The sequence below is a fragment of the Phascolarctos cinereus genome, unplaced genomic scaffold (assembly GCF_003287225.1).
Source record: "Phascolarctos cinereus isolate Bilbo 61053 unplaced genomic scaffold, phaCin_HiC Scaffold_9;HRSCAF=440, whole genome shotgun sequence".
Lineage (NCBI taxonomy): Eukaryota > Metazoa > Chordata > Mammalia > Diprotodontia > Phascolarctidae > Phascolarctos > Phascolarctos cinereus.
In genome coordinates, this window is record NW_027556402.1 from 24,714,719 (window position 1) to 24,741,518 (window position 26,800).

Genomic DNA, 26,800 nt, shown 5'->3' on the forward strand with positions numbered 1-26,800 from the left:
CATTTTTGGAAGTGATGGTGGTGGTGGTGGTGGTGTACTTGTTCATTTGTTTTGCCTTCACTTACATCCTCAGCATTTAGCATAGAAAATGACACATAGCTTGATGAGTTGATATTTAATCATCCAATTACCTACAAATATTTGATAAGAATTGTACTGTATTCAGCTCATTCTACAACAACAGGACTATTATATGAAAGACACCTTGGGGATCATCTAGTTCATGTTTCTCCTTTTAGAGATGAAGAAACTGAGATGCAGAGAAGTCAAGTCATTTTCCCAATAATACATTTGCAGTAAGTCACAGAGCCACGATTCAAACCATGGACTGGCTTTAAATGCAATGTCCATCCCATTAAAACCATGCTGCAGCCACACTGTTGTTCCCCCAATGAATACAGTAGCAAATGTTAAAGAGTTTGAGATAGTGATTATTACATTAAACACACACTACTCTTTTAACTAGTGAATACATCTTGCCTATTCCACTAAAAGTTCTGCTTTATAATGGAACCAAATATTTAAACCACTGAAACTCTTCTCTAAGTAAGAAAGGAAATTACTACTTTCCACTTAAAAATGCATTTTGAAAGTTACAAAAAAATTCCACTTCAATAAAACCGATTCTGAAGAATGCTTGTTCTTGGCAGGTGTAAAGGTGGTTGGGGGTGGGGTTCCTTCAAATGTTTATTTAAGGGAATTTTCTAAGGTCATGGTTAAAGGTCTGATGAAAGTAAGATTGTTGCTCCGTAAAGAGGAAATGGTTAAAGGAAAAGTTCTGCTTTACAAGACACACAGTATTTACTGGTGTTTTGTTTTAATGGTTACAGTGACGGCTCAAACACGTAACAAAAAATTTTGCTAACCTTTACAGATAAGGATAGTAAAGCAGAAATCAAAAACCTCTATTGAGAAAAGCTTGAGTTCTGCTTTTTATTGAAAAAGGGTTCCTTGGTTAGGAAGGTACATCTAATGAACCCCAGAGAGAGAGAGACAAATTTAATTTCAAATCAAAAAGGTTCTGGGCTCTATAAAATTATTCTTAAAATAGGAAACACATGGATGGTTAAAAAAAAAAGTTGAGCTCTTGGTTTCTTCTTCCCTATTGGCTATTTTTTCTTTATAGTTGGGAGGGGAGGGAGAGAGGAACCACACATTCCTCATGTTTTATGTTCCACAAAACAAAATATTTTGAAAATTAAAAACAAAAAATACATAAATTGGAAACTGAAAATGACCAATGAAATAGGAACCTCATTTTTTGAAGATTAACAAAATTAAACTTTAGCCAAGCTGATTAAAAGGAAGAAAGCAGAAAATCAAAACAACAAAATAGCAACTGAATAAGGTAAAGTCACAAGAAAGCCAGAAGAAATAAGAATATTAGAATCTACATAATTGTATGTGAATGAAACTGAGAACATAAAAGAAATAGAGGATTACTTTCAGAAATATGAACTATCTAAACTAACAGAAGACCAAATAGAGATCTTAAATAATCCAGTCTCAAAAAAGAAATATAACCAGTTGTAAAATAACTACATGGGGGTTGTCATGGAATAGGAAAGGGAGAATTGGAAGGGTAGGAAGGAAAGAATAGTCTGACGGTCCCAATATATTTAATATATTTATAGAACTCTACCAAACTCTTAAAGAGCAATAAAACCAACACTATATAAATCATTCTCAAAAACTAAACTAAACTAAAATAAAATAAAGGGTTCTCTACCAAACTCACATTTGTCTTAATATGCAAAATTTTAAATAAAATCTAATAAACCAGACTACAGCAATTCATCTAAGAAATCACTTATTATGACTAAGGTACACAAGGTTAGTTCAACATTAGGAAAACAACATTATTAATCAGAGTGAAAAACAATTTTTATCCTTCATCATTCTCATACAGCCCCTGAAAACTTTTAAGAAAATCATGCTTTCTGAAAGAAGCTCTGCAAGCCAAACCTGGTACAAAATGAAAAAGGTACTTGTATGTATTTGTGCATATTTGACATATGTACCTATTATCTGCCCCATTAGAATGTAAGCCACATGAAGACAGGGATTGTTTCCTTTTTTTTTTTTCATTTTATCCCCAGTACTTAACACAGTGCCTGGACTATAAAAGACAATTTATAAATGCTTGCTGACTGGTTTCTTCCAAACTGATGTTCTAATACCATCATGCAATAAGGCAGGCAAGCAAGGCAAATATAAAAGAGGCAGGAGGTAGTATGTGCAAGGCACACCACAATCACTGTCTTGATCACCATCTGCCCTCAGGCTCTGATGGAAACAGCTCAGAACCCTGTACTCAAGAGCCTTGGGAAGGGTAATGCTCTAGCCTCTGGGGACAAACCCCTGCACAGACATAGCCTAGCCACAGCTCCTGCAGGTGCTACAACAAAGAAGACTCAGAAAACAAAGCTCTTGCCTCCAAAATCCTTTGCATAGTCAAATGGTTCAACATCCGAAACTGATACCATTTTCTCAGGAGAAATGACATTGAAGAAGAAGCATCAACATGTGAATTGCTATTGCATCTTAAGGATTATGGGATCTTTCTGTATGACTTTTAGCTATAATCGTCCACATGCCCTGCCTCTTTGCATTAGAATGTGAGCTCCTTGAGAGCAGGAACTGTCTTTTCTATCCGTATACCCAGCATTTAGCACAGTGGTTTGTACACAGTAAGAGCTTAATAAATGCTTTATTCATTCTATCAAGAAACTCTTCCCTTTTGAGGTTCAAAACATTATTATGCCACCTTCTCCAGGTCACTCTCCCTATCATCTTATTCAACTGTGCAATGATTCAGAGGTGTCAAGCACTGGCCTGGTACACAAAGGTCCCACAACACTGCCCAGTGGGGCTACAACAAGATTAAAATCTAATTGGGATCAATTTAACAAAATAAACCAAAGTATAATAGCACGTAGATAACATTAGATTGCAAATCTAATTCAATATGCAGCCTGCAGGGATCCTCACATACAGAGTAGTGGCCCTTTTTCTATTTGAGTCTGACACCACAGGAATAAATGATTGGAAACAAAGACTCCCTGAAAATCTTAGAATTGAAAATACAAAATCAAATCAATGACTCCTCTTAAGGCTGTGCCTTAATTATCAGTGTCTCACTTTGAATTTACACCCAGAAATTTAATATTATGTTAAGCTATGATTTTTAAGATATTTTTAAAGATATTTTTATTTTAAGATATTGATTTTTCCATATAACTCCCTCCCTTCAAGACAAAAGCAACATGACTTTGTTTTCCAGATCACCTCGTGTCAGTTCAAAATATATGTGCAATTATGGAAGTTTTCTCCCCACAGTCAAATTACTCACAGAGTTAATTATTCCTTTAAGAGCTTGGAATCCTCCTTTGACAGGGAATACTTGATCTTTGGCATCAGCAATTTTTTCGAGCTTTAAAAAAAGGTAGGGAAAAAATGATGATTGACAGAGCTGCGGGGATAGAGATGTACTTACTGCTTAGTAAGTTTTAAGCTGCGATTCTAAGATAAGAGAAAGTCACAATTGCAATGATACAGTGATATGATATACTTATTAAGAATGGAATGCTACAGATGGTCATAAAATTTGTTTGTAAACCAAGGCGATTTAGGTCAACTACTCTCCCTAAACTAGGGAAGGACTCAGACATATCAAATTACATAAGACATAGCCATGCCCAGCTGCAAAACTAAATGTAAAGTGCTTTTGAGAATGACAAGTTTGGGTTTGTTTACTGAAAACATGCAAAATTCCAAAACTCAGAAAGGGAAAAGAAAAATAAAAGACAAGCAATAAAACTCAAAGAAAATTTGAGAAAACCCTGCTCTTTCCAAAATCCATATTAGGCAAAGTTTATTTTAAGGAAAGGAGATTTAATTCCTCCCAAAAAAAACCCTAACAAATAGCTAAATAAATCTACATTTTAGATTGGCCTCATCATTTGGTGAAAGAATGATTTCTGAGGCCTTTGTTCTTCAGTAAAGGATACACTCTAAATCACTGACCCTATTCACTGAGTTTAGTGATTTATGATGTAGGAGATAAAATATCTTAATAGAAATCTCCATGAATTCTGTTTTTACCATACTTCAGTAACAGTTATTCTAGGACACATTTCTCTGAACTGAGAAAAAGCTATAAAACTGATAGACTTACCTGGGCTTGATCAAAATCAAGAACCCCAACACAATAAACTCTGGCTCCCAGGGTCCTGGATATGTTTGCCTATCAAAGAAAGCCATTATTTAAACACTGGGTTACTCAGGCAAAGCTCCATGACAAAATGCAACAGAACATATTTCATGGCTTCAGTTCCAGACTCACCTCTTTGGCTGCGTATTTGGGCACCAGGCCATCCAACTTGCCATCGGTCAATGCAATCACAATACTCGAGGTTTTCAATCCCCCTGCATTCTTAATTTGTTCATTGGCCTGGAAATGAAAAGAAAAGTTTCCATCTCATAGCTGAACACTTACTCTTTACTAATGTTTCTTTACAGTGAATTCAAAAATTTGACAAAATTAAAATTACAGTTGCTGGCAGTTTAAATTATGTCCTTTCTAACTTTTTTTGATACAGACATTTAATACATATATATATATATATGTATATATATATAATTAGATAATAACTACATAATTATATATAAAATACTCATATATTTATATATGTGTGTGTCATATTTTACTATTATGAATAAAGCTACTATGAAAATGAAAAACTTTTAATGATGACAGATCACAGGATCATAGAAGTAGAGATGGAAGGAACTTCAGAAGTGTTCTAGTCTAACCTCCTTATTTTATAGATGAGGAAACCAAACTCCAAGGAAGTGAAGTTATCTGCCCAAGGTCACACATGTAGTAAGAAATACCAGAAATAAATCTGACCCTCGTTTCCTAATTCCAGGGTCAATGCTCTTTCAACTGAACTTTTTTTTTTGTCATTTCCAGAATTTAGGTCTACCATTAGATCTACCACAGATTATCACAACTATTTCAAAATTATTCTATGGTAGCAATGAGAGAGCAAATGCTCTACAATGTAATAAATATTCTGAACTTTTTAAGTGACAGAAATCACAAGATGGATAACTCACATTTATGCACCATTTATAGTTTCAAAATGATTTCCTCACAACCATACCCACGAGGTAGGTAATAAAAGTATTATTTTCCCAATTTTTGACAAGTGAGATTCAGAGAAGTTAGATCAGTGGGCAGGTCACATGGTTAAGTCTTCTGACTTCAATTCCAGTATGCTTTTTATTCATTCATTCATTTAGCAACCATTCATTAAGCCCCCTCCTATGTACAAAGTGCCTTTACACTATACTATCCATAATTCTATTATCTTTCTAAGAGGTAATGTGGTATAGTGGATAGACAGTCAGTCTCAGAGTCAGAAAAGCCTGTGTTCAAGTCTCCCCCTCTGACATGGTAACTATGTGACCTTAAGCAAATCACTTAACCTCTCAGTGCCCAGAGGCAATCTCCAAAACCATAAACAGTTGTTGATCTACATTGGTAGAGTTCCATAGAATCATCGAATCAAAAAGTTAGAAACCTCAGCACAAAGAAGTCCCCACTATAAAATAACTGACAAGTGGTCTTCCAGTCATTGCTCAAAGCTCCAGGGAGGAAATTCACCCCCTCTGCAGGCAGCCTATTCCACTTTTTGACAGCTCTCATAGTGAGAATGAGTAGGAGATTATTTAGGTTTCTCCCTCCTCCCAATATCAAGCCTAATTTGGCTTCTTTGCAATTTCCACTCATTGCTGCTGGTTCCACCATTTTGGCACAAATGGAACAGATCAAAGCCCTCCTTCACAAGACAGCCCTTCCAATACTAGAAGCCAACTATGATGGCCACAGTGTGCTCCCTCTTCTCCATGCTGAAGGTGCCCAGTTCCTTCAGTCCAAGCTCATATGTCATGAATTCAAATCCCTTCACTATTGAGTATCTCTGTTTCAGGACATTCTCCAGATTATCAATGTCCTCAAACTTTGGTGCCCAGAACTGAACCCAATATTGAGATTATCACCACCTGTTCCTGGAAACTGTGCCCCTCTTAATGCAGACTGATATTTTATTAGCTACTTCGGCTGCCACGTGGCACTGTTGATTCATATTGGGCTCACCAGCCCATTAAAATTCCCAGATCTTTTTCATAACAAATGCAATATGTTTTTGTATCAACAAATCACAACATATTTATTAAGTACCTACTATGTGCTATGTGTTTAAGGATACAAGGAAAATGAATGAAACAATCTCTATTTGCAATGAGCTTACATTTCCCGTACAAGACTACATTTATCCCTATGGAACTTCATTGTCTTAGAAAGATCCAGGCCAATGGATGGATAAACATCTTGTCATGGCTATTTTAGAGCCAGCAGTTGAACACTGGGTTAGTTTTCTCTCCCTGCTTTGTGTCATCTGCAAAATTGAGCATGTCATCTAGACCTTTTCCTAGGTCATTAAAAAAAAAAAGGTTAAAATAACACAGGGCCAACTACAAACCCCTAGGCTACTTTACTGGATACCTCTTGCCATACTGACACTGAGTCTTGCATTCCAAGCATCCAATCATTCTCTCTCTATCTTTTCCACAATAAAATTATGAGAAACTTTATCAAGAGGTTGCTAAAATCTAGGTAAACTATATTCCCCATATACTCCTTCTTTGTCTGGCATGACCTATTCTGGAAGGAGTCTTTGTGACTCCTACTTTCCTGACTAGATCTTAATCAACTATGTCTTTAATGTGCCTTTTTGGAACTTTGCCAGGAACTAAAGTCAAGTTTATTGGCCAAGAGTTTGCAGATTGTGTTCTTTTCTCTTTTTTTGAAAATCAGGAAGTCAGGACAATATTTGTCCATCCCCAATCTTGTGTTCTCTTTTCATTTTTTCTCAATAGTCCCCTAAACCAATGGAATCACAAGTCTGCTCCTCTCATCTTAAAAAAAATGTTTTACTATGGACCATGGAAGAAAGCACATTTTTCCCATCATCCCAACTATAACACACTTACCAGTCTTAATCCTTCATAGATATATGTCTCCCCTGCTGGCTTGACATCTTTTAAATTTTTTAAGCCTTCAGTGATTTTTGCTCTGTGAATATAATTTTTAAAATGACATAAAATAAAAGAAATTTATAAATGAAACTATACAACATGTTTTCCAAAAGAAATATAACTTTATTATTTGCCTCTAGCTCTTATAAATATTTATATACTATATTCTATGTATTCAACTTATTATTAGCATTTGAAAACACCTACAATAAATGTACTAGTTGCTGAAGTATATAGATATTTAATAATCATCAACAATAATAGCTTACACACACACACACACACACACACACACACACACACACACACACACACATATAGTACCTTAAGAAGCAGCCATGTGGATTGCAGACAAGTAAATTAATCATCTATAAAATAAGTATTATAATGGCTGTGGAAGCTATTATAGTTATATGTCTCTGAGACATGGGACACTACAGTCTTGACAGAAGAGGTAGCCATAGTGTAATGAAAAGAGAATGGTCCCTGGAGTCAGGAAGGCCTGGGTTAAAGTTCTGACTCAGATACATAATAGCTGTGTCACCAAAGAGCAAAAGTTTTTAATCAGGAGTCTGTTTTAATAATTTGAAAACTATATTTCAGCATAACTGGTTTCTCATGAAAATTTTATAATTTATTTGTTATGCATTTAAAACATTCTGAAAAGGGTTTTATAGGTTTCACCAGCTTGTCAAAGAAGTCCACGACCCAAACAAGGTTAAGGACTCAAGTCTTAGACAAATCATTTAACCTCCTAGGGCCTCACCAAGTCTCCAAATTCCAGAGCAGTTCCATACGGATATATAACAAAGAAGAAGAAGGAGAAGGAGGAGGAGGAGGAGGAGAAGAAGAAGAAGAAGGAAAAGAAGGAGAAGTAGGAGGAGGAGGAGAAGAAGAAGGAGAAGAAGGAGAAGAATTTGCCTTTTAGATATATAGATAAAGGAAGAGCTTATGATGAAACATGACCAAAGAATAAAAAGAATCACAGAAGATAAAGTAGACAGTTTTGATTATATAAAATTGTAAAGGTTTTATCAAAGCAAAATCAATGTAGCTAAACTTAGAAGGGGAAAAACTTAGAAGGGAGAAAAACATTTTTATAGCAAATATTTTCTGATAAAGGTTTCATATACAGGATAAGTAACTTGTTAAAATTTCTAGAAATAAGAAATATTTCCCAATTGAGTAATGGTCAAAGGATATGAAAAGGCAGTTTTCAAAAAAGAAATGCAAGCTATCCATACCATATAGGAAAGAAAAATGTTTCAAATTACAAATTAAAGCATGCAACCCATTGACCCATATACCACCATTAGGCTGGTACTCTCAAAAGATCAAGAAATGAGAAAAAGACCTATTGGTCCAAAAATATTTATAACTACCTCTAGACTTGTATTCCTAAAAGATCAAGAAATGAGAGAAGGGTTGGGGAATTGGGGAATAGTCAAACAAGTCATGGTATATGAACACAATGTAATACAATTAAGCAAAGAAACCTGAAAAGACATGTACAAAGTGATACAGAGTAAACTGTGAGCAGAACCAGAATAATTTATATAAACAACACTTGAAAAACAAACAACTTTTAAAAACTTAAGAACTCTGATCAATGAGATGATGAAACACAATCCTGCTGAAACATGCTACTTACTATCTTGACATTACAGACTCAGAGCGCAGAATCAGAAATACAATTTTGGACGTAGCCAGTGCAAAAATCTGTTTTACTTGACGAGATGACATGGATTTTTGTTTTTCTTTTATAATAGGGGTAAGGGAGATGGACTTGTCAATTTTTTTTTTAGTAAAAGCTTTTTTGTTTGTTTGTTTGTTGTTTGTTTTAAGTTGCAGAGCAGGGGCCAAGATCTATCTTGATAGGGGTTGCCCATACTAATAAAACCACAACATGATCAATATTGAGCTGGAAGGGACTTGGCCCAGGGAGACTAAGAGACTTGCCCAAGGTCCCAGAAGTCATCAATGTCAGAAAGAACTTGAAAATCCACATCTTCTACCTCCTAACCCAGTGCTCATTCCCTTGTACCATACATAGGCTGACAAAAAAAAAATCCTTTTGTTCTGTATATTTATACATGTATATATGTGCATAATATATAAGCATCTTCTTTGAGCCTCCCAACAACCATCTAAGGACTCAGATTTGCAAATGGAGATCTGTGATCTCAGTGTTTTGGATGTTTCCCCTCCCCCAAATAGTTTGGCTCCCAGTCGATACATGACTGGCTACCCTGGGTGATTCTCGACCATGCCTTCCCGTGAGTCCATCACAGAGGATCCAATCCAGATGCAACTGCAGGCCTGTCCTAGATTTATCCTAATACCACAAAACACCCAAGACAGCATTCAAGCTTTTCACATATTGGCCTTTACTCTTGCTACATGGTCTTTTTCAATCCCAAACCTACAATGTCCCTTAAGACATTCTTTAACTTCTTCAAAGTCACATTCAATGTGCATCTCTATACCACCTAATCCATAATATTTTTTAAAGGAAAGTATAATTTATAGCTGTAACCAAAAAAAATGTTATATAGAAGGGAGTGGAATGGGTAAGGAGTGGGTGTGAGAGCAGAAGGGTTAGAGTAAGGAAAAGGTAGAAGGGATAGCCAAGAGGGCTATGGTAGCTGGGGGTTCACCATTCAAAATGTCACTTTCCTTGGTCCCCATGGGGGGAATAATTTCCTATCCTCCTTCACTCCCCTCCTCCCAGTTCTCTCTTATACTTTCAGAGGTAAGGAGGCAAGGTTCCCCTAGCTAGTATTTAGCGTTCTGTTGTTTGTTTGTTTTCAGACTGTAGACTTGCATGTCTTAAAACCTTATGATTGGAATTGCTACCTTTGTTATTATTCTCATTTTACAAATAAACCAATTAGGATTCAGAGAACAAGTGACTTACTCACAGTTACAGAGCTAGTAAATGTCAGAGGCAGAACTGGAGACCAAGTCTTTCTTATTTCACATCTCCCACCCTGGTTTTCAAAGGCTAGGAATGCTCTAGAAGACTGCAGAGCTCGAAGTCCTGGCCATAGACAGTATTTACTATCTGAAGACCATTATAACTTAGTACCGAAAGGCTTATCAATCATCAAGGGAATGACAACATATAAACAAAGAAAACACTGTAAAGGGCTCACAGTTCTGCAACGTCCGCTTCTACTTCTACAGTGACAGTGGCAGAAAGGCAGAAAGCAAAGCGTGTTAAGTATCACAGTGTTTTGTTTTTCCTTTAACTATATAAGCATTGATTGAACCTTTAGTACCTTTGCCAAATACCAGTTGATACACTACCACAAAAAAAATGAACCACTTCCATACTGATGTTCTCAGTATAAATAAAACCAGAAGATAGAAATAATTTATAGCTAAACTGAAAATAACAACAGCTAACATTTATTTACTGTTCACTATGCACCAGGAATTGTGTTAAATGCTTTACTATTATTATCCCATTTAATCTTCACAACAACCTTGGGTTGTTTATCCCCATTTTACATAAAAAGGAAACTAAGGTAAACAAAGGTAAAGTGACTTGCCTGGGGACACAGAGCTAGTAAGTGTCTGAGGCTAGATTTGAATGCAGATCTTACTGATTCCAAGCCCAACACTCTACCATTTAGCTGCCCACAGCTCACAGGCTCTACTTGAAGAGGTGAATAAGGGATTTTATGGAGTCAGATTTCCAAACATAATTGAGCAAAGTCACCAAAAATATATAACCAAAGCCAACAAAAACAATATTTCATGGCAGACTTGATCTTCTCACCTTCTCATTATGACTCGAAGCAAAAAGACCATCATGAAGAGAATTTAAGAGCAGTAGCCCATCCAAAAAATTTCTTTTCATCAAAAGCATCGGAGAGGAAGAAAATTAATCTGCAGAAAAGCTGAAGGGCTGGACAACTACATCAGAACAGTCCCAAGAGCAACTGAAGGGAGAGCAAACAGTGAAAAGACTACCTAGATTTTCCAGCAATTCTAGAACAATCTATTCTCATTACAAATGATCTGTGGAATCTGGCTCTGCTGCATCTATAAATATGGAGGAAGAAGAAATAGCACTTAAGATGAGGCCAGGCAGAACAATCAAACCTAGCTGCAGCACCAGGAGCTATCTCAGTGAGTCCTGAGGCAGAAGCAGGAGCAGCATACAGGGGGGCTAAACACATTTCTAGAGAGGAGGAGATGTAATGGTAACTGATGGGAGAAACTGGAGAATTGGGAGCTAAGCACTGCAGCAAAGCAGCTTCAGAGCCTCCAAAGAGTGCATGCGGCACTGAGCACTGAGCACAGCAGCTGGGATGCTCCTCGAACACCAAGCACGGACTAGTTCTGTGTGCAGCAGGAAGAATGGGAGAATGGCTGCTGATACTTCATTTTGGGGATTAAATACCAGACTGAGAAGTACAGTTCTTCCTCCTCATCCTCTCTCTGTTCAAGAAGTACAGAAGGTGATTCCAGAGTTTATTCTGTTCTATAAAGTTACCTTTCTAATTTCTTTTGACTTTCTCTAATTACATACACACATACACTATATATATATATATATATATATATGTATATATATAATGTTAATATAGAAATCTGTATTTATATATATAATATGCTTATATATGTGTGTGTATATACATGCATATGTATATATACATATACATACATACATACATATATATATATATATATATATATATATATACATACATATATATAATATTCCAATCAATCTAATTGCTGTTGGTCTGTGTTCTACCTTATTGGCAAAGACAAGAGCTGTAGAAAAGAAGAACAGTGCTTGAGATTGATGTACAAAGACATAAAAAAGCAATAAGGACAGCTAAAGTGTCAGGCTTTCTCCCAGTCGGTGGGGGCTGAGTCAGATTAAGAGAGAATCTTATGGTTTTGATGCACCTTGTAAAAAAACTTTTTTATAGATTTCCCAAAAAGCAGAACTAAAACTAGATGTGTTTTTCCCCCTTCTTTTGTCTTAAGTTAAAGAGGTGTCATTTTGTTGTCTAGGACACATCTGGGCTACCCAAACAAGTAGCCTCCCTCAAATTTTCTTCAATTTATCCCCACCTAGGAAGTGAATGCTCTTTGTAGGGGTGAAGCTGCAGGTAGAGACTAGAAAATAGGAATCCCTCAGTGGGAGATGGCCACATTCCAAAGATGGGCCCAGAAAAGAGAGTACTCCCCCTGCCCCCAAAGGAATCATTTACCTTCTAGCTCCAAATTTATATCTAGATAGGCACACTTTGCATGTGAATATATGCAAGCCACCTTTAATAGAAAGGGCACTTAAGAAGATGAAATTAGGACATGACCAACAACACAAAGAAGAAATACATGCTGGATCCAACATAATTTTGAAGGCCCCAAAGATCAGTTTCTAATATATCTCAATTGAAGAAAAAAATGGAAAAAACCCACAAGCAATGTTATTACCCCAAAAATCTAATCTAAAAGACTGCAACAACTATTGACCCATATTCCTATTATTTCTTTAATATTTCAAAAGGTTTATAAGCTCATCAATGTGGTATGGATCCTTCTGGTAGTGTATGTGTGTGTGTATGTATATATGTGTGTATATATATATATATATATATATATATACACACACATATATATATACATATATATATATATATATATGTATACATTCATAACTCATCCAAACTTCATCTTATGCGACTTTGGTCTATATCCTTCCACAAATCTTCCACAGGAAGTACACACAATATGTTGGGGTCCTTCCTCTAGGTATCTTAACATTACCTAGGGGGCCAATGTAGCAAAGGAAGGCCTTCATTAAGTAGGTGAAATGCTAAGAAGAACTGATGCGCAAGAATGGGCAAAGTTCATGTATGAGAAGGGACAAATTACAATTTGTATCAGTGACTGAACCACTGCTCACATCTGTTCAGCACTCCCACTTAACACTCTAGTTGGTGAAATATACAGAACGAAAGTCAGCACGATCCCAGGTATCATGGTACTCACAGTGCAAGGTAAGATAATAAATATATAAATATTTAAAAAGCATCAAATCTACTTTGATCTTTTTTTGGGGGGAAAGGTTCTCCAAAGTTCTAAATTTAATGGGAGCTATGCTATTCTAACAAAGAAAACAACTTCTTGCACTCTAAATCAGGATAGACAACTTCTGAAATAACATTTCTTGATAATCACTTTTGCTGTTGTTGTCCAGTCATGTCTGACTCTTCATGACCCCATTTGGGGTTTTCTTGGCAAAGATACTGGAGTGTTTTGCCATTTCCTTCTCCAGCTCATTTGACAGATGAGGAAACTGAGGCAAACAGGGTGAAGTGACTTGCCCAGGGTCACACAGCTAGTAAGTATCTGAGGCCAGATTTGAACTCAGGAAAATAAGGCTTCCTGACTGTGCCACCTAGCTGTCCTAGTTGCCCTCATACTGGTGCTAAATTATTAAACTGGAGATTTCAGGGGACTACATATTCTATATGTCAAGAGCCTAAAACAGCAGCGAAGAAAGTCAACAGAATCTTGAGCTGCCTTGAGAGGCAGTGTCCAGTTCTGCTATACTCTGCCCTGCTCAGACAACATCTGGAATAGTGTATTCACTTCTGAGCATCTCTTAGGAATGAGAATCAGAATCACCAAATCTCAGATTCAAATCTCAATCCAAACCATCCCAGAACCAGAATACTACCCCCCCCCAGACATCCATCCATTCTTTACTTGAAGGGAATGGGAACCAATTACTTCCCAACAAAGCTCATCCTTTTTTCAAGTAGCTCAGTTAGGAAGTGTTTAGACTAGAGCCTACGTGGTTAGCCATCAGGTCTTTTGCAGCTTAGACCTAATTCTACTTCCTGGGGTCAAGCACAGTAAACATATTCCCCTCGTCATGTTACCGTACTTCAAATAAATAGACAGTTTTCACATCTTCCCTAAGTCTTTCCTTCTCCTATCTTGACATTCCTAGTTATTTTAACTGATACTTACATGGCATAAAGTTGAGGCCCTTCAACAACCTGAATGCCTTCCACTGAACAGCCTCCAACTTATCAAAATCCCTTTCTAAAAGGTAGAAATGTGGCCTGACCAGAGCAAAGTAAAATTCAACATTTATTAAGGGCTTACTCTCAACAAGACAACGGACCAGGGGTGTGGAACCTGTGCCTCAAGGCTACATGTGGCCCTCTAGGTCCTCAAGTGCAGCCCTTTGACTGAATCCAAACTTCTCAGAACAAATCCCCTTAATAAAATGATTTGTTCTGAAAAACATGGACTCAGTCAAAAGGTCACACCCAAGGACCTAGAAGGCCATATGTGACCTCAAGGCTGCAGGTTCCCCACCTCTGTACTGGACATACAAAGGCAAAAAACAAAACAGTCCTAGCCCCAAAGGAACTGCCATCCTACTGGAAAAATTTCCAGACATACAAGTGAATTCTCCATGTATACATCTATGATTTCCTTTCCTCTTTCTCCTGCCATGGCCTATCCAGCAGCCTGTGTCCCCAGTTCACACACACAGTATTGTCAGATTCAGAGCTAAATTTAAGAGATCATGTACTCCGCTAACTTCTTCATTTTACAAAGGAGAAGATGGAAATGTGGTCAAGTTAAGTGAGTTATCCAAGGTCACACAGATAGTAAGTAACAGATTTCTACTAAGGTGGACCTAAAACTTTATTCTCTGCATTAAGCCCTTCCCTAACTCCCCACCAAGGTTCTATGTAACCTCATCCTCTCTCTATTCATCTTGTATTTGAGGATATTATTTTTCCATTATTGATATTCCACTCTGAAACTTTTCAGCAAATTGTTTTTTTTTCCCATCCTCACGATGAGTTCCTAATCAGAGAGACCAAGTTTTATTTCTTCTGATTGCCTTCCACTTATCCACCAAAATCTATTATAATGCACCCCACTAGTACTGGGCAAATATTGTTAATTAAATAGTCCAATCCACAAAAGAAGAAATTCATTATTCCACAGATGAAGGAGTCAATTACATACAGTAGGATTTTGTTTTATCTAAATATTTATGTACAGCATCTACAGAAACAACTTGAAACTGACTATGTCTGAATGCAGATTATAAACCAAATATTTGGTGCTTGCCAGAAATGAGTGGCAGCGTGTCCTCAAGCACTAATGTTTTGCTGCCAAAAGAGGGGGAAAAAAGACAACTGAAATTCAAGTTTACATAAACGGATTTCACAATGTAAAAATAACCTTCCCTAGTCAGTTCACCACTACATCTCATGACCAGGCATCATCAGTACATAAAGTGTGCTTCTATCACTAATTCTAGAGAATCTTAATAAAAATGTAATTCAAGGCCAAAGGGAAGATCACCTTGAAGGTAATTCCACTCAGCAGGAATTTTTTTTTTGTTTGTTTTTAACTCTTGGTACAGTCAGAACTTAACATTACATCAACTACTTATGGGTTCTTTTGAGTTTTCCTCACTATTACATACTATTTTGAATGAAGGTCATGTTTGCATCCTGTTCAATTAAAATGAAATATTGTAGATCTATGCAATAGGAGGAGAGCTAGATGGGTCTCCCACTGGTCATTCTTTGGAAGCTTTCCCACAAAGCCCAGTGGTGAAATTCCTGCATCCTGCTTCACTGTTCCCAGAACTGCTAACATGGTAGGATTCTGCATCTGTGTGGTTACTTTTTCTGCTTCATAACCATGGAAGCAAAACAAGTCATGTCTGTCATCAGTGATATAAGCTTATAAATTTCGTACTCTATCTAGGGAAAGGCAGCTAGTCTGCAAACACAGTAGGGCCTCTCTCCACTTCAAGTAGTGATGTTAATGATACGTGTGGTGACAGGGGGTGGGGGTGAGAGAGGGAGCAGGAAATGAAGGGAGGAGGAAAGAGGATGGAGCTAACTGTTGAAAGAGTGTTGCATAAATTTAGCTGAAGTTTGAAAGAAATAAGGGTTTCTAAGTGGTGAAGGTGAAGTGGAAGTAAATTCCAGCCACTGCAAAGACAAAAAGATGGTAGAGATAAAGTCCCCTTATGTGAAGAAGAACAAGAAAGGCACTCTGCCTAAAATGCAGAGAACTTAAGTAGTATGTAACAAGACTGGAAAGGTAGATTGTGGCATTGTATGGAAAACTTGAAGAGGTAACTGTACCTCAACCAGAGGTAACACAAACCTGAGCTAGGATGGTGGTCATGCATGTAGAAAAGAGATTGGCTGTAAGACACATGGAGGCAGAAGCAACAACATCTGGCAACTGATTACAGAAGAAGGAGGAGTAAAAGCGAAGAGAAATTCTAAGATTTCAGATCTGACTCTTATGACAGCAATAGGGAAGTTTAGAAGAGGTATGGGCTGAGGGGGAAAGGTATCATTTTAGTATATTATTATGAAAATGGTTTCAATCTCATTGACATCCTGACAGGGTCCAGGGAACATCCACTTTGAGAACTGCTGGCCTAAGTCACCCAGTTTAAGCCCAACAAATTACAAGACAATCTCAAATCTATGAACTTTTTATTTGCTGCTCCTGTTTAGTTCAGGGCTGGGGAACTGGTGGCCTTAAGGCCTGAGTTAACTGAATATTATGAGAAAAAAATTGCAAAATGTAGCCTCAGTTAACTGGCTACAGCTGGTATAGGAGAAGGGCAAAAGGAAGAAAGGGATTAATGAAATTTGAAAGGTACTAAGCAGAATTCATCCTATCTTAAAATTATATTAAAATGTTCTTAAACAAGAACTGTAGTACTGGCAGTAACCTCAAGTTATTATGAGGGTCTTTGCTACACCCACTAAATATGGACATTCAAATGGAGATATTTGAGAATAGAATTTGAAACACTACTAAATGATATAAATATCATTCCTTATGGCTTCTGCCATATTTAATATGATCTTTTGAGCACTGCTGTAGCAGACAATGATATACTGATTCATGACAGGAGACAAAGGCCTGCCATAAGGATTTATAGTTTCTTAACTGTCCCTCATTTTTATTGACTTTCTGTAGCAATACTGCAAAACGTCAACCCTAATTGCACTTCTTGTATTCACAAAAGTACTAGAGAAATAAAAGTTATTGAACTGAAATAATGAAATCTGATGTGTTTAATCAGTATTGTTTCCCCTTGTACTCAGTTTCTTTAAAGGTAGAAGTTTGGAAATTACAAAAAACAAGGTTTTTAAATCTACATAGTAGATTTCTCCCAGCAAGTTATAAATATAATAAGGGCTTCTATGTTATGTGTCCAATTTTCCTCTCATTTACACTAAGAGTAAAATTTGTAAAGAGTGGCTTTACATAAGGACCTAGAATGCATGTCAAAAGACAAATTAAATTTTCATCAGAGATGGGCTGACCAACACCAGGGAGCACCCATAGTCCCAAGAAACCTGAAAGGCAAAATGAGGGCAGAGTACCAATAGGCAGAACAAGAGCTTGAATATATGGGCCCCATGCAAGCCAGTAGAAGTTCCTTGTCCATGGTAAGATAAGCCCCGACTTCATAAAAACTTACAAAATAGATAAGTTCAGGAATGGTTTATGTGTAGTAATAAATGAGTCCTTGATCTACACAAAGCTCCACTCCAGGACTTATTTTATCCAATAATCTTCCTTGGAATGTTTTGGTAAAATGTCAGTTTATTAAAAATGTTATTGACACACAATTTTTCAGGAAAATTTATACTGTCCAAGTTGAAATTATACATGTTTCCCTTCATTGAGCCTGCAGGTTGGGGAATTGTACCTCTAAAACTACTCAAATATTTCACATAATTTATCAAAATAAACTTTAAGTGGGTATATGAATTAGACTTAAAAGGTGACAACATAAGCAAATTAGAGAATCAAGGAAGAAATTACTTTCCAGATTTCCAGATGGGAGAAGAGTTTGTGACCAAATAAGGTATATAAAAAATAACAGGTGATAAAAATTTTCATTCTAGAAAATTAAGAAATTTTTGCACTAAGAAAACCAATGTAGTTAAAATTAGATAGTAAACAGTTAACTGGGGGAAATATTTATAGTAGGTTTTGTATATCAAATGTGCATAGAAGGTCTCATATCATGTGTGCAAGTGGTTCAAATTTATAAGAAAAACACATTCCCCAACAGGTAGTCAAAGAATATTAATAAGCGGTTTCCAAAGGAAGAAACCCAATATATCTACAATCATATGACTAAACCACTACAAATGTATAATAATTAAAGAAATGCAAATTAAAGCAATTCTGAGGTTCCACCTCACACCATCCAGGTTAGCAAAGTGACAAGGAAAGATAATAATTGCTAGAGGGATTGTGGGAAAACAGAAAAACTAAGAGAAGGCTTATGGAACTACAAATTGGTCCAGACATTCTGGAGAACAATTTGTAACTACATCCAAAAAGTGACCCAGAGAAATGATTCCTTCCAGACTGATATCCTTAAAGCCATCAAAGAACAAAGAAATGTTTATAGTAGCTCTTTCCGTAATAGCAAAAATCTATAAAGAAAAGTATCCACCAATTAGGAATGACTGAAGAAATGATGATAAATGAATGGAATGCGCTATTATTGTGCCACAAGAAAAAACAAAATATACATTTTCAGAGAAATCTTAGAAAGATGTCTATGAACCGAAGTGAGCAGAAGTGTGAGAACAATTTATACAGTACAACCAACATGATTAAAAAAAGACAACTTTGAAAGACTTGAGAATTCTGATCAATATATTGACCAAACACAATACCAGAGGCCAGGAGATGAAACATGCTACCCATCTCCTAACAGTGAGGAACTCATAGTGCAGAATGAGATAGACTTTTTGGATATGGCCACTGTGGGAGTGTGGTTTAATGATACACATTTGTTAAAAGGGTTTTCTTTTTCTTTTTTTGTTGTTCAGTTGGGAAGAGGTGGGATGTGGGAGGGTGAGAAGATAAATGCTTGTTGATTGAGAAAATAATGATAACATAAAAGTCAAAAAATAAAGCTATACTAATCAGTTAATGAGTCACTCAGAAAAGTGTATTATAAACATAATTTGAACTCAAAGAACGTAAATAACCAATTCTAGAATGCTTTGAATGGATCAGTTGGTTTAGGAAACATAATGAAGTAAAAAAAAAATTTATGCCTATGGTCTATATGAAAGTCATACCTTTTAAATTTCATGGAGAATTTTTCCTTGTACATTTTTTAAATAGCAACTAAGCTCTTCTTAACTTATTATACATGCAAACAAGACTACATTCAATATAAATTGGGTTAAGAGTAAGATAATACTCACTGATTCACAATCTTTTTTTTTCTGAAATGATTGCAATCAACTCAATTAATTTAAAATGTATTATTTATCTGGTTTAGATTAACAATGGATTATCCAAAACCACCTGTGGATTGCTTTCTACCAACACCCTACTAGGTCTGGTTTACTGGTTTTTTAAGGGGAAAAAAAAAAGGAAAGGCATGACTAAGGAGTATATGGATATGTGTGTGTGTGTGTGTGTGTGTGTGTGTGTGCACGTGCACGTCTCAGTGTGGAGGAGGCGACAAGACAGGGGAAGATGTAGGAAAGGAAGAATAGCCAGTGCTATAACATCTCAGAAAAAATTCCCAAACTAAATATGTGATTTTGAAATCATTTGTTATTTCATTATTATTTATACTTCTTTTCCTCTCCATTAGTACAGATAATTGGCGTGAGCATACATTTTCTTGACTCCATTGAGAGGCTTAAATCATTATTAAAAACATCCATCATTCTACTAAGATCATTCCTTACTAAAAAGCTTTCTAGTGAAATGATAGTTCACTAACCTGTCTCCCGTTAATGGCAAAATAGTGGTCGCTTGGGAAGAAAACACTATGAAAGATAATCTCATCCGAGGGCTGAAAAACAAGAAAACAGATGGCTAGATATTTGAAAAAGAGGTAATAATATAGTGTAGACATTCACAGTGTGTGTATACATATATATGCATATATATACACACTTATATAATATTCAAGGAAGCCTGTTTAAATGTGTATATATATTTACATATTTTACATATATGCATATATACACATTTACATTTAAACAAGCTTCCTTGAACGATTTGAATGATTCTGGTCTTTTAAATGGACAATGAAGAGACATGGCACCAGATTTGAAAACAGAAGATACAGGTTCAAGGCTTGCTTGTGACATGTACTAGCTGCTGGACCACGAGCTAGCTCACAGTCACTTAACCTCCCAATGGCCTCAGGCAAATATCTAAGAGTCTAAGGTCTAGAGAGTTGCCAGATTCTGTCAGTGGAGAACTCTCTCCACTGATGACTCCCACCCAACCCTACATCCTTCCCCTCCCCCCTAACTACACCTTTAAACTGTGTTACTATCATCGCCTAAATTACACGGGGCTTCGTTTTACTCTTCTCTGCAACCAGTATTTCTCTAGGACCTATAGACTTGTACTCAGAAATACATTACACTAGAAAAAAAATGTAAGCTAACATCAAATTCTTTTGCAGGAAACCCTTTCTTCTCAGAAAGCTTTTAACAATAATTGATCAGTTTTATCTGATAGATTGCCAATGATCCTCAATCCTGACCAACAGACAAATTGGACTAAACAGTTAAAATGCTAACAAGTACCCTCACAAAATCCTCCTTGAATCGTTCACATTTAAGTGAATGTCGAAACCAAATACTTAAATACTACAATGAAAAAATGAGAGAAAAGTGCAAAGCACATTTTTAATTACACTATTCCAGTCTTCCTGATCCCAGCAATTATGCTTCCCACAGGAAACAATTCTTGCCATCATTTATATCTAGCCAACAGTAGGAACCACATTTCACAGAATGATTCTTATATCTGAGAGACTCCATGAAACTATTACTGAAAATCAGAAGTTGTGAACTGATTCAATAACTCATCTTAATTATTCAGATATGCTCATTAGCAATCTTTTGTCTTCTTAGCATAGCCTGTTCCCATCCCCTTTCTACAATGCATCAGAAAGTCAGAGCTAAGGAAATGGGTGTTGTATAAAGGACTCTATGTTAAAGAAGTTTGATTTCTAGACCAATTCAAATCATAAAAGGACATACTCTTAGAAAGAGTATTCATTTCGATCCAATAGGCAGTTATTACATATAAGGACCCAGTGTTGGGTACATACAATGACAAAAAAAGTCACTCCCTTCAAAGAATTTTCATTTTATTGTGGGAAGAGGGGGAACACAACATAAGATCATAGATTTAAAACTGAAAGAGACCTTAGAAAGTTAAGTGATCTAGTCCAACCCCTCATTTGGAGATAAAGAAATTGATGCCCAGATGTTAAGTAATTAATTAGGCCAATGTGGGGTACATTTTAGAACTGGGATTCAAATGCAGGTTTTCTGATTCCAGATCCTGCCATATATATGTTAAATTACTACAAAGTATATACAAAGTCATTCCAAGAGGGGGAATGCTAAAACTGGGGAGATCTGGAAAGCCATTATGTAGAAGGTAGCCCCTTAGCTAAAGGTTTTGAAGAAAACTGGGTATTAGATTGAAGTCTGATTCTCATTTGATTCTATCATTCATTGGGTGCTTACTTTTGGCTGCTTCTTAATAGGGATCAAAGCTTGGTGCGATGGAAAGTACCAGATTTGGAGGCAGAAGACCTGGATTTTCATCCCCTTAGGTTGATGGAAAGGAAAATGCTCTTTCTGTTAAGGGTGCTAAATAAGTACGTTATCATTAATGAATAGAATCAAGTCTGGTACAGTTGAAGGAATATTGGATTTATAGTCAGTGCTCAAATTTTGGTTCTACCGTTTACTTGTCTGTATGACAAGTATCCATTGCCGCTCTCTGGGCCCATTTCCTTATCTGAAAATGGCAGGTTCAGACTAGATCACCTTCTTGCTCTTTTCTAGGTCCCGACATTCCATGATCCCATGAACGCTCACTTGCCTCTTTCATCTGTGTGTCAAGAGACCTATTTCTTAGATTTCTTTTTTGAAACAAATATCCATTTATTTCATTTTCTCAAGCATTTCCACGAGGCCATTTTATCGTATTTCAGAAACTAATCAAGAAAAAAAAAAGGATTAAGGTTGGCTTTCCAAAGCAGAAGTGTGGATGACTTTTCATGGACGAGCAACAAGCATACATTGTTTAACAGGGACAGCCTGATCTGCTGCCAATAACTGAAAGCATAGATTTCCTAGGCTTCTACAGATTGTTTGAAGTTACTTGCAAAATGACTTTCAAAATGTTTTGATCATCCAAGCCTGCTTTACAGAAAACATTTGGACTAACAAGAATGAAGGAAGTAATATTTAATGATACAGCTCCTCTTCATGTCCTTTCCATTAGATGGTTAAAGTTCCAGCTGCCTACTGAATTTTACTTAGCATATAGTAGAGGGTGGGGGAAAACCTAACCAAATCAAATGTTTTGTTGGTTACTTTTAAGGAAGGAATGATACTAGGAAGTTACCCTCTTTCAAAACGACTACATTTTAGCTAAAGAAAAAGCTGGATTTAATAGTAATGCTTTTTCTAGAAGTCATTCCTTACAAGTACAATTTACTGGCATATACAGAAGAGTTAAATTTTAAGAGTTAAACACACCCACACATCATGTAAACATAAATCTTTTCTTTCAACAGACACACAAGAAGGGCCTTTTTTGGTATTTGTTTAGCAACACATGTTTCAACATGCTTTTTCTTTTAATTTAGAAACTCTAATATGCTAAAAACTGGTTAAAAGAAATGTATTAAATGATAAAATGTTTTTGAAAAAGTAAATGAAATATAAAACAAAGGGAAACTAGGAAAGGAAAAGCCATTTATGATAGCATTGAAGGTGCTGCTACAGAAATCTCAGCCAAGTTTCTGGTACCCAGTGGAAAATCTTGAATAACCAAAGACCCATTATATCTTAATAAAAAGTATTGATAAACTTATTTCTTTTCCCTCTCTGTCTCTTTAGTGAACATCAGGGAAAGTGATAGGTGGATCCAGTTCAAATATGTCTTAAAGATTCTGGAAATCAAAATAAATTAAATGAATATTTTGAAAGAGGGTTGTCATCTATTCCTTTAGATAAAGTTCTTCTTGCATCCTTTTAACTATTTCTTTCTAGCAACGTTCTATTTCTATTTTCTACGAAGAGAGAGAAATGGAAATACCTCACGAATCTTTCGGTAAGCTGTTTAACAAAATCGTAGATCTGAATCCAGTCTTGTGCAACGCTTCCAGATCTGAAAATATACAAATTGAACCAGTTAGAATGTGACTTTGAAGGAATCAAAACATAGGCTTGTCATGTTGACATTTCAAACTGGTTGTTGCTTCAAAACCATATCACTTCGATTGGGGGGGGGGCTCTTCCCTTGGGTGCTTAGCAGGGGGTTAGGGAGAAAACTTGCTAGTTCCTCTTCCGAGGAGACAGACCTGTCCACTAACCGTACTGACCCAGGTCATCTTTCTCTATTACCAACCCATCAATCTTACTGCTTTTCCCTCTAAGAGACAAGAAACATGTTGGGTTTGAACTTTGATGTATCTCTGGGGAAGATTTAGTGCTAAGAATTCACGAACTGATCAGCTTCAAGGGGCTGTAGCAGGAAGGGAGGAAGCGAAGACTCCTAACCCCACCCCCACTTTGACCCCACGCTCGCTGGCACAGGAGGCCCCACAGGTCAGCCAAGGAGCACCCCTCACTTTCCCAGTGATCTCTGGGTCAGAAAGTTGGCCTCAAGATAAGGTGGCAGAACCGACCCGGCCAAGTATTGCCCCCGCCCTCCGTGGACCCAGAGAGCACTTAGGACTACCAGAGGCCGTTAACAGAGCATCCGAGAAAATGCAACAGTCCGTTTGCATGGCAGCACTCACCCACGCACACTTGACCGCACCGCAAGCTCCCCCACCCCCACTCCCCGCACCTCCCACCCGCCCCTGAAGCGCAGCGGCATTGGCATTGGCAATGGCATTGGCGTTGGCACTGACTTGTCCAGCACGAAGTAGAGGTCAAAGGCTCCCCTGCAGGAGGGTTGCTCCTGGGCTTGGGCCCCGGCCGGCCCTGCGATCAGTGGCACTCCGGGGCCCCGCAGCAGCCAGAGCCAAAGCCAAAGCCTAAGGCAGAGCGTGCGGCCACGGGCCCCCATCCCGGCCAGCCTGAGACGGCGCCGCCGCCGCTGCTCTGCTCCGGCCTCCGCAGCTCAGCTCGGCTCGGCTCGGCCAGCAGCGGAGCTCGGGACAGCCCAGCCCAGCCCAGCCCCGGCTTCTCGGCCCGGGAGGAGCTCTGCCGTAGGACAAAGGGAGCCGGGGCCGCCCCTGGCCCAGTCCCCGCCCTCGTCCCAAATCCGGGCGGACGGCCGGGGAGAAGCCCACGCCCTCCGCCCAGAAGGGGTTCTGCCAACCGCGAAGGCGGGCGGCTCGGGCGGCCCGGCCCGGCCCGGGCTCCGGCACGGGATGCAGCTGCGCCGGGTCCTGGGACTGCTCCTGCAGCTGGGCCCCGGCTGCTGCCCCGCCCCGCCCGCGCAAGTCTGCGCTTCTCCAACTTTGCTAGACCGTTGCGCTGCACTCCTCCCCGGGGCCCCTTGGTGGGAGGAGGCAGCTTCGGCAGGGACAGCTGTCCGGCTTTAGGAGGAGGGGGGACTGCTCATCCCCACCTCCCGCCCCCGTCCCCGCCCTCCACAGGGACTCGGCAGAGTGTGTGCGCTGCGACCGGACTGTGTGTGTGTGTGTGGGTGTGTCATGGAGCCCCGGAACTTAGTCTGATGAGGGCCGGCTGGGGCTCGGCGTTAGAAAGCAGCCAGTCTTGGGAGAGCGGAGAGTGGTAGAGGCCGTTAAGTGCGATAAAAGGAGAGCCTGGACGGACCTCCGGGTGCCAGCTGGTATTCAAGCAGATGAGAAAACTGAAGCTCAGAAGGTGTACTGAAATATCCCACGTTAACCGGGGGAACCCGGAAAGTGGCAGCGTTGCATACTTTGGAGAGTGCCTGGCTTCAAGTTTTGCTTCTGACAGATACTGGCCTGGTGACCTTGGGGAAGTCACTTGACCACTAGAGGCTCTAAATAAGTCTATAAATTATAGAGATTGAGATTTGCTTTGGTAGAAGGAGCATCCCCTTCTTATGCCAATGAAATTATATCCAACACTCCTTTTATGCTCACAACAACTCTGCGAAGTATGATACTGCTATTATAATGCCCATTTGCCATCTCCACTCGTCCTGATCTATGTCTGGCCACTGGACCCAGAAGGCTCCAGACCTGTGACTCCAGGAAGCTGTAGTATATGAAGAAACCACGCACCTGTAAAACCATCTTGGCAGACAAGCTAAATTAGCTTGAGGATTACCAATGGTGCTCAGATCCATGGATGAGTTAGGGCAATGTCTATTCCAAGCATGTGAAGACTTCCTACCCCTACACCTACCAGTTTGTTCCAGACCACAAGAAGGCCATGAAGCAGTTGCTTAGCACTTGGTCAGACATGGAAAACCCCAGCGTCACTCCACTGTGTCCCAGTCAGCTTGACTTTTGCCACTGGACTTCATTGACTCTGAAAGAGACAGTGATTCTGCCAACTTTGTGTAACTCTGCCTCACTTAAATCCAATTCACTGGAAAGTCAAGACATTACTTTGTGATGTCATTGATCCTCTTCCAAAACAAAAGATGGAACAATATTAGCTTATCCTCTAGCTAGCCTGTTTAGCATCTGTAAAGTATACGACTACTTTGCAAAAGAGAGCTCATAGCAAACAGCTAAACTTCTACACACACACACACACACACACACACACACACACACACACACATACACACACACACATGCTCATTGTTCCACTGATACTCAAGTCACATTTCTTTTGAAAGAGGTCTTCATTTTAGAAATTCTTTGGAATGAACCAAGAGAAGACTTTTGGGGGGGGGCAGTGGTGGTGACAAAACGTTGTAGCTCTTAAGCTTTAGCTAGCTTTGTGCAGCAGGTCCAGCCTTCCTTAAAGCTGAATGGTGTTCACAACAGCTTGCTGGGCACACAGGGACAAAGTAGAAATAATCTCTGTCCTTGAGACCATTCTGATAGGGATTTTTTTGGGGGAAAAAAGGCAAAGTTTGTCCTAAATGCTCCCAGCCTCCTTATTATCCCCTTCCCTGACCCTTCCTCACTCCCCATCCCTGCCATAGGCTCCTGGCATTCTAATTGCCAACTCCTCACGCATTCTCTCATAGAAATATTTTAGATACATTTTGGGTTAAATTGACTTCTGGGGGCTATTAACCAACTATCAAGAATTTGGTAAATGTGAGTGTTAGGGTACTGCGCCAGGTCTGTGGGGATACAATGACAAAAATCAAATCATCCCAGGCCTTCAGATACTGCTCTGCTTCATTTGTAATATTATTGCTAAGGGAAGATGTGTTTCAATTTCCAAATAACTTACTTAAAAGTTAACTTTTGGTATACAGCCTGTTTCTAAGATGGAGTATATCTATATAACGCTGAAAGAATGAAATTCTAACCATGAATCAAGATCAAGAACATAGAGCTTTTAGACACTACTTTGCCTCTGTTTAAGATGCAATTCTTAATGGAAATTCTAGAATGTGCTGCACATGAAGAATCTTTCAATTGAATTAACCAAATATTTATTAAGCACTTATGTTGTGCTAAACACTGACCTAGGCTCCTGGAATAGAG

General features: G+C 38.2%; 1 protein-coding gene across 3 annotated transcripts in view; it reads right to left on the reverse strand.

Moving 5' to 3' along the window:
- Positions 1 to 24,713, reverse strand: part of ANTXR2 (ANTXR cell adhesion molecule 2) — a 210,571-nt gene extending 185,858 nt beyond the window's left edge. For 2 of the 3 annotated variants that reach the window (XM_078148586.1, XM_020988362.2), the window contains exons 1-7: positions 24,098 to 24,340; positions 23,278 to 23,349; positions 19,919 to 19,990; positions 7,060 to 7,141; positions 4,346 to 4,453; positions 4,178 to 4,246; positions 3,353 to 3,433 (exon numbers count right to left, since the gene is read on the reverse strand). In XM_078148586.1, coding sequence (XP_078004712.1) covers positions 3,353 to 3,433; positions 4,178 to 4,246; positions 4,346 to 4,453; positions 7,060 to 7,141; positions 19,919 to 19,990; positions 23,278 to 23,349; positions 24,098 to 24,255 — 642 coding nt within the window. In that variant the 5' untranslated portion in view covers positions 24,256 to 24,340. Of the gene's footprint in view, positions 1 to 3,352; positions 3,434 to 4,177; positions 4,247 to 4,345; positions 4,454 to 7,059; positions 7,142 to 19,918; positions 19,991 to 23,277; positions 23,350 to 24,097; positions 24,341 to 24,510 lie in introns of those variants that run through there. The other variant, XM_078148587.1, reaches the window with a different exon arrangement.
- Positions 24,714 to 26,800: the final 2,087 nt, after the last annotated feature.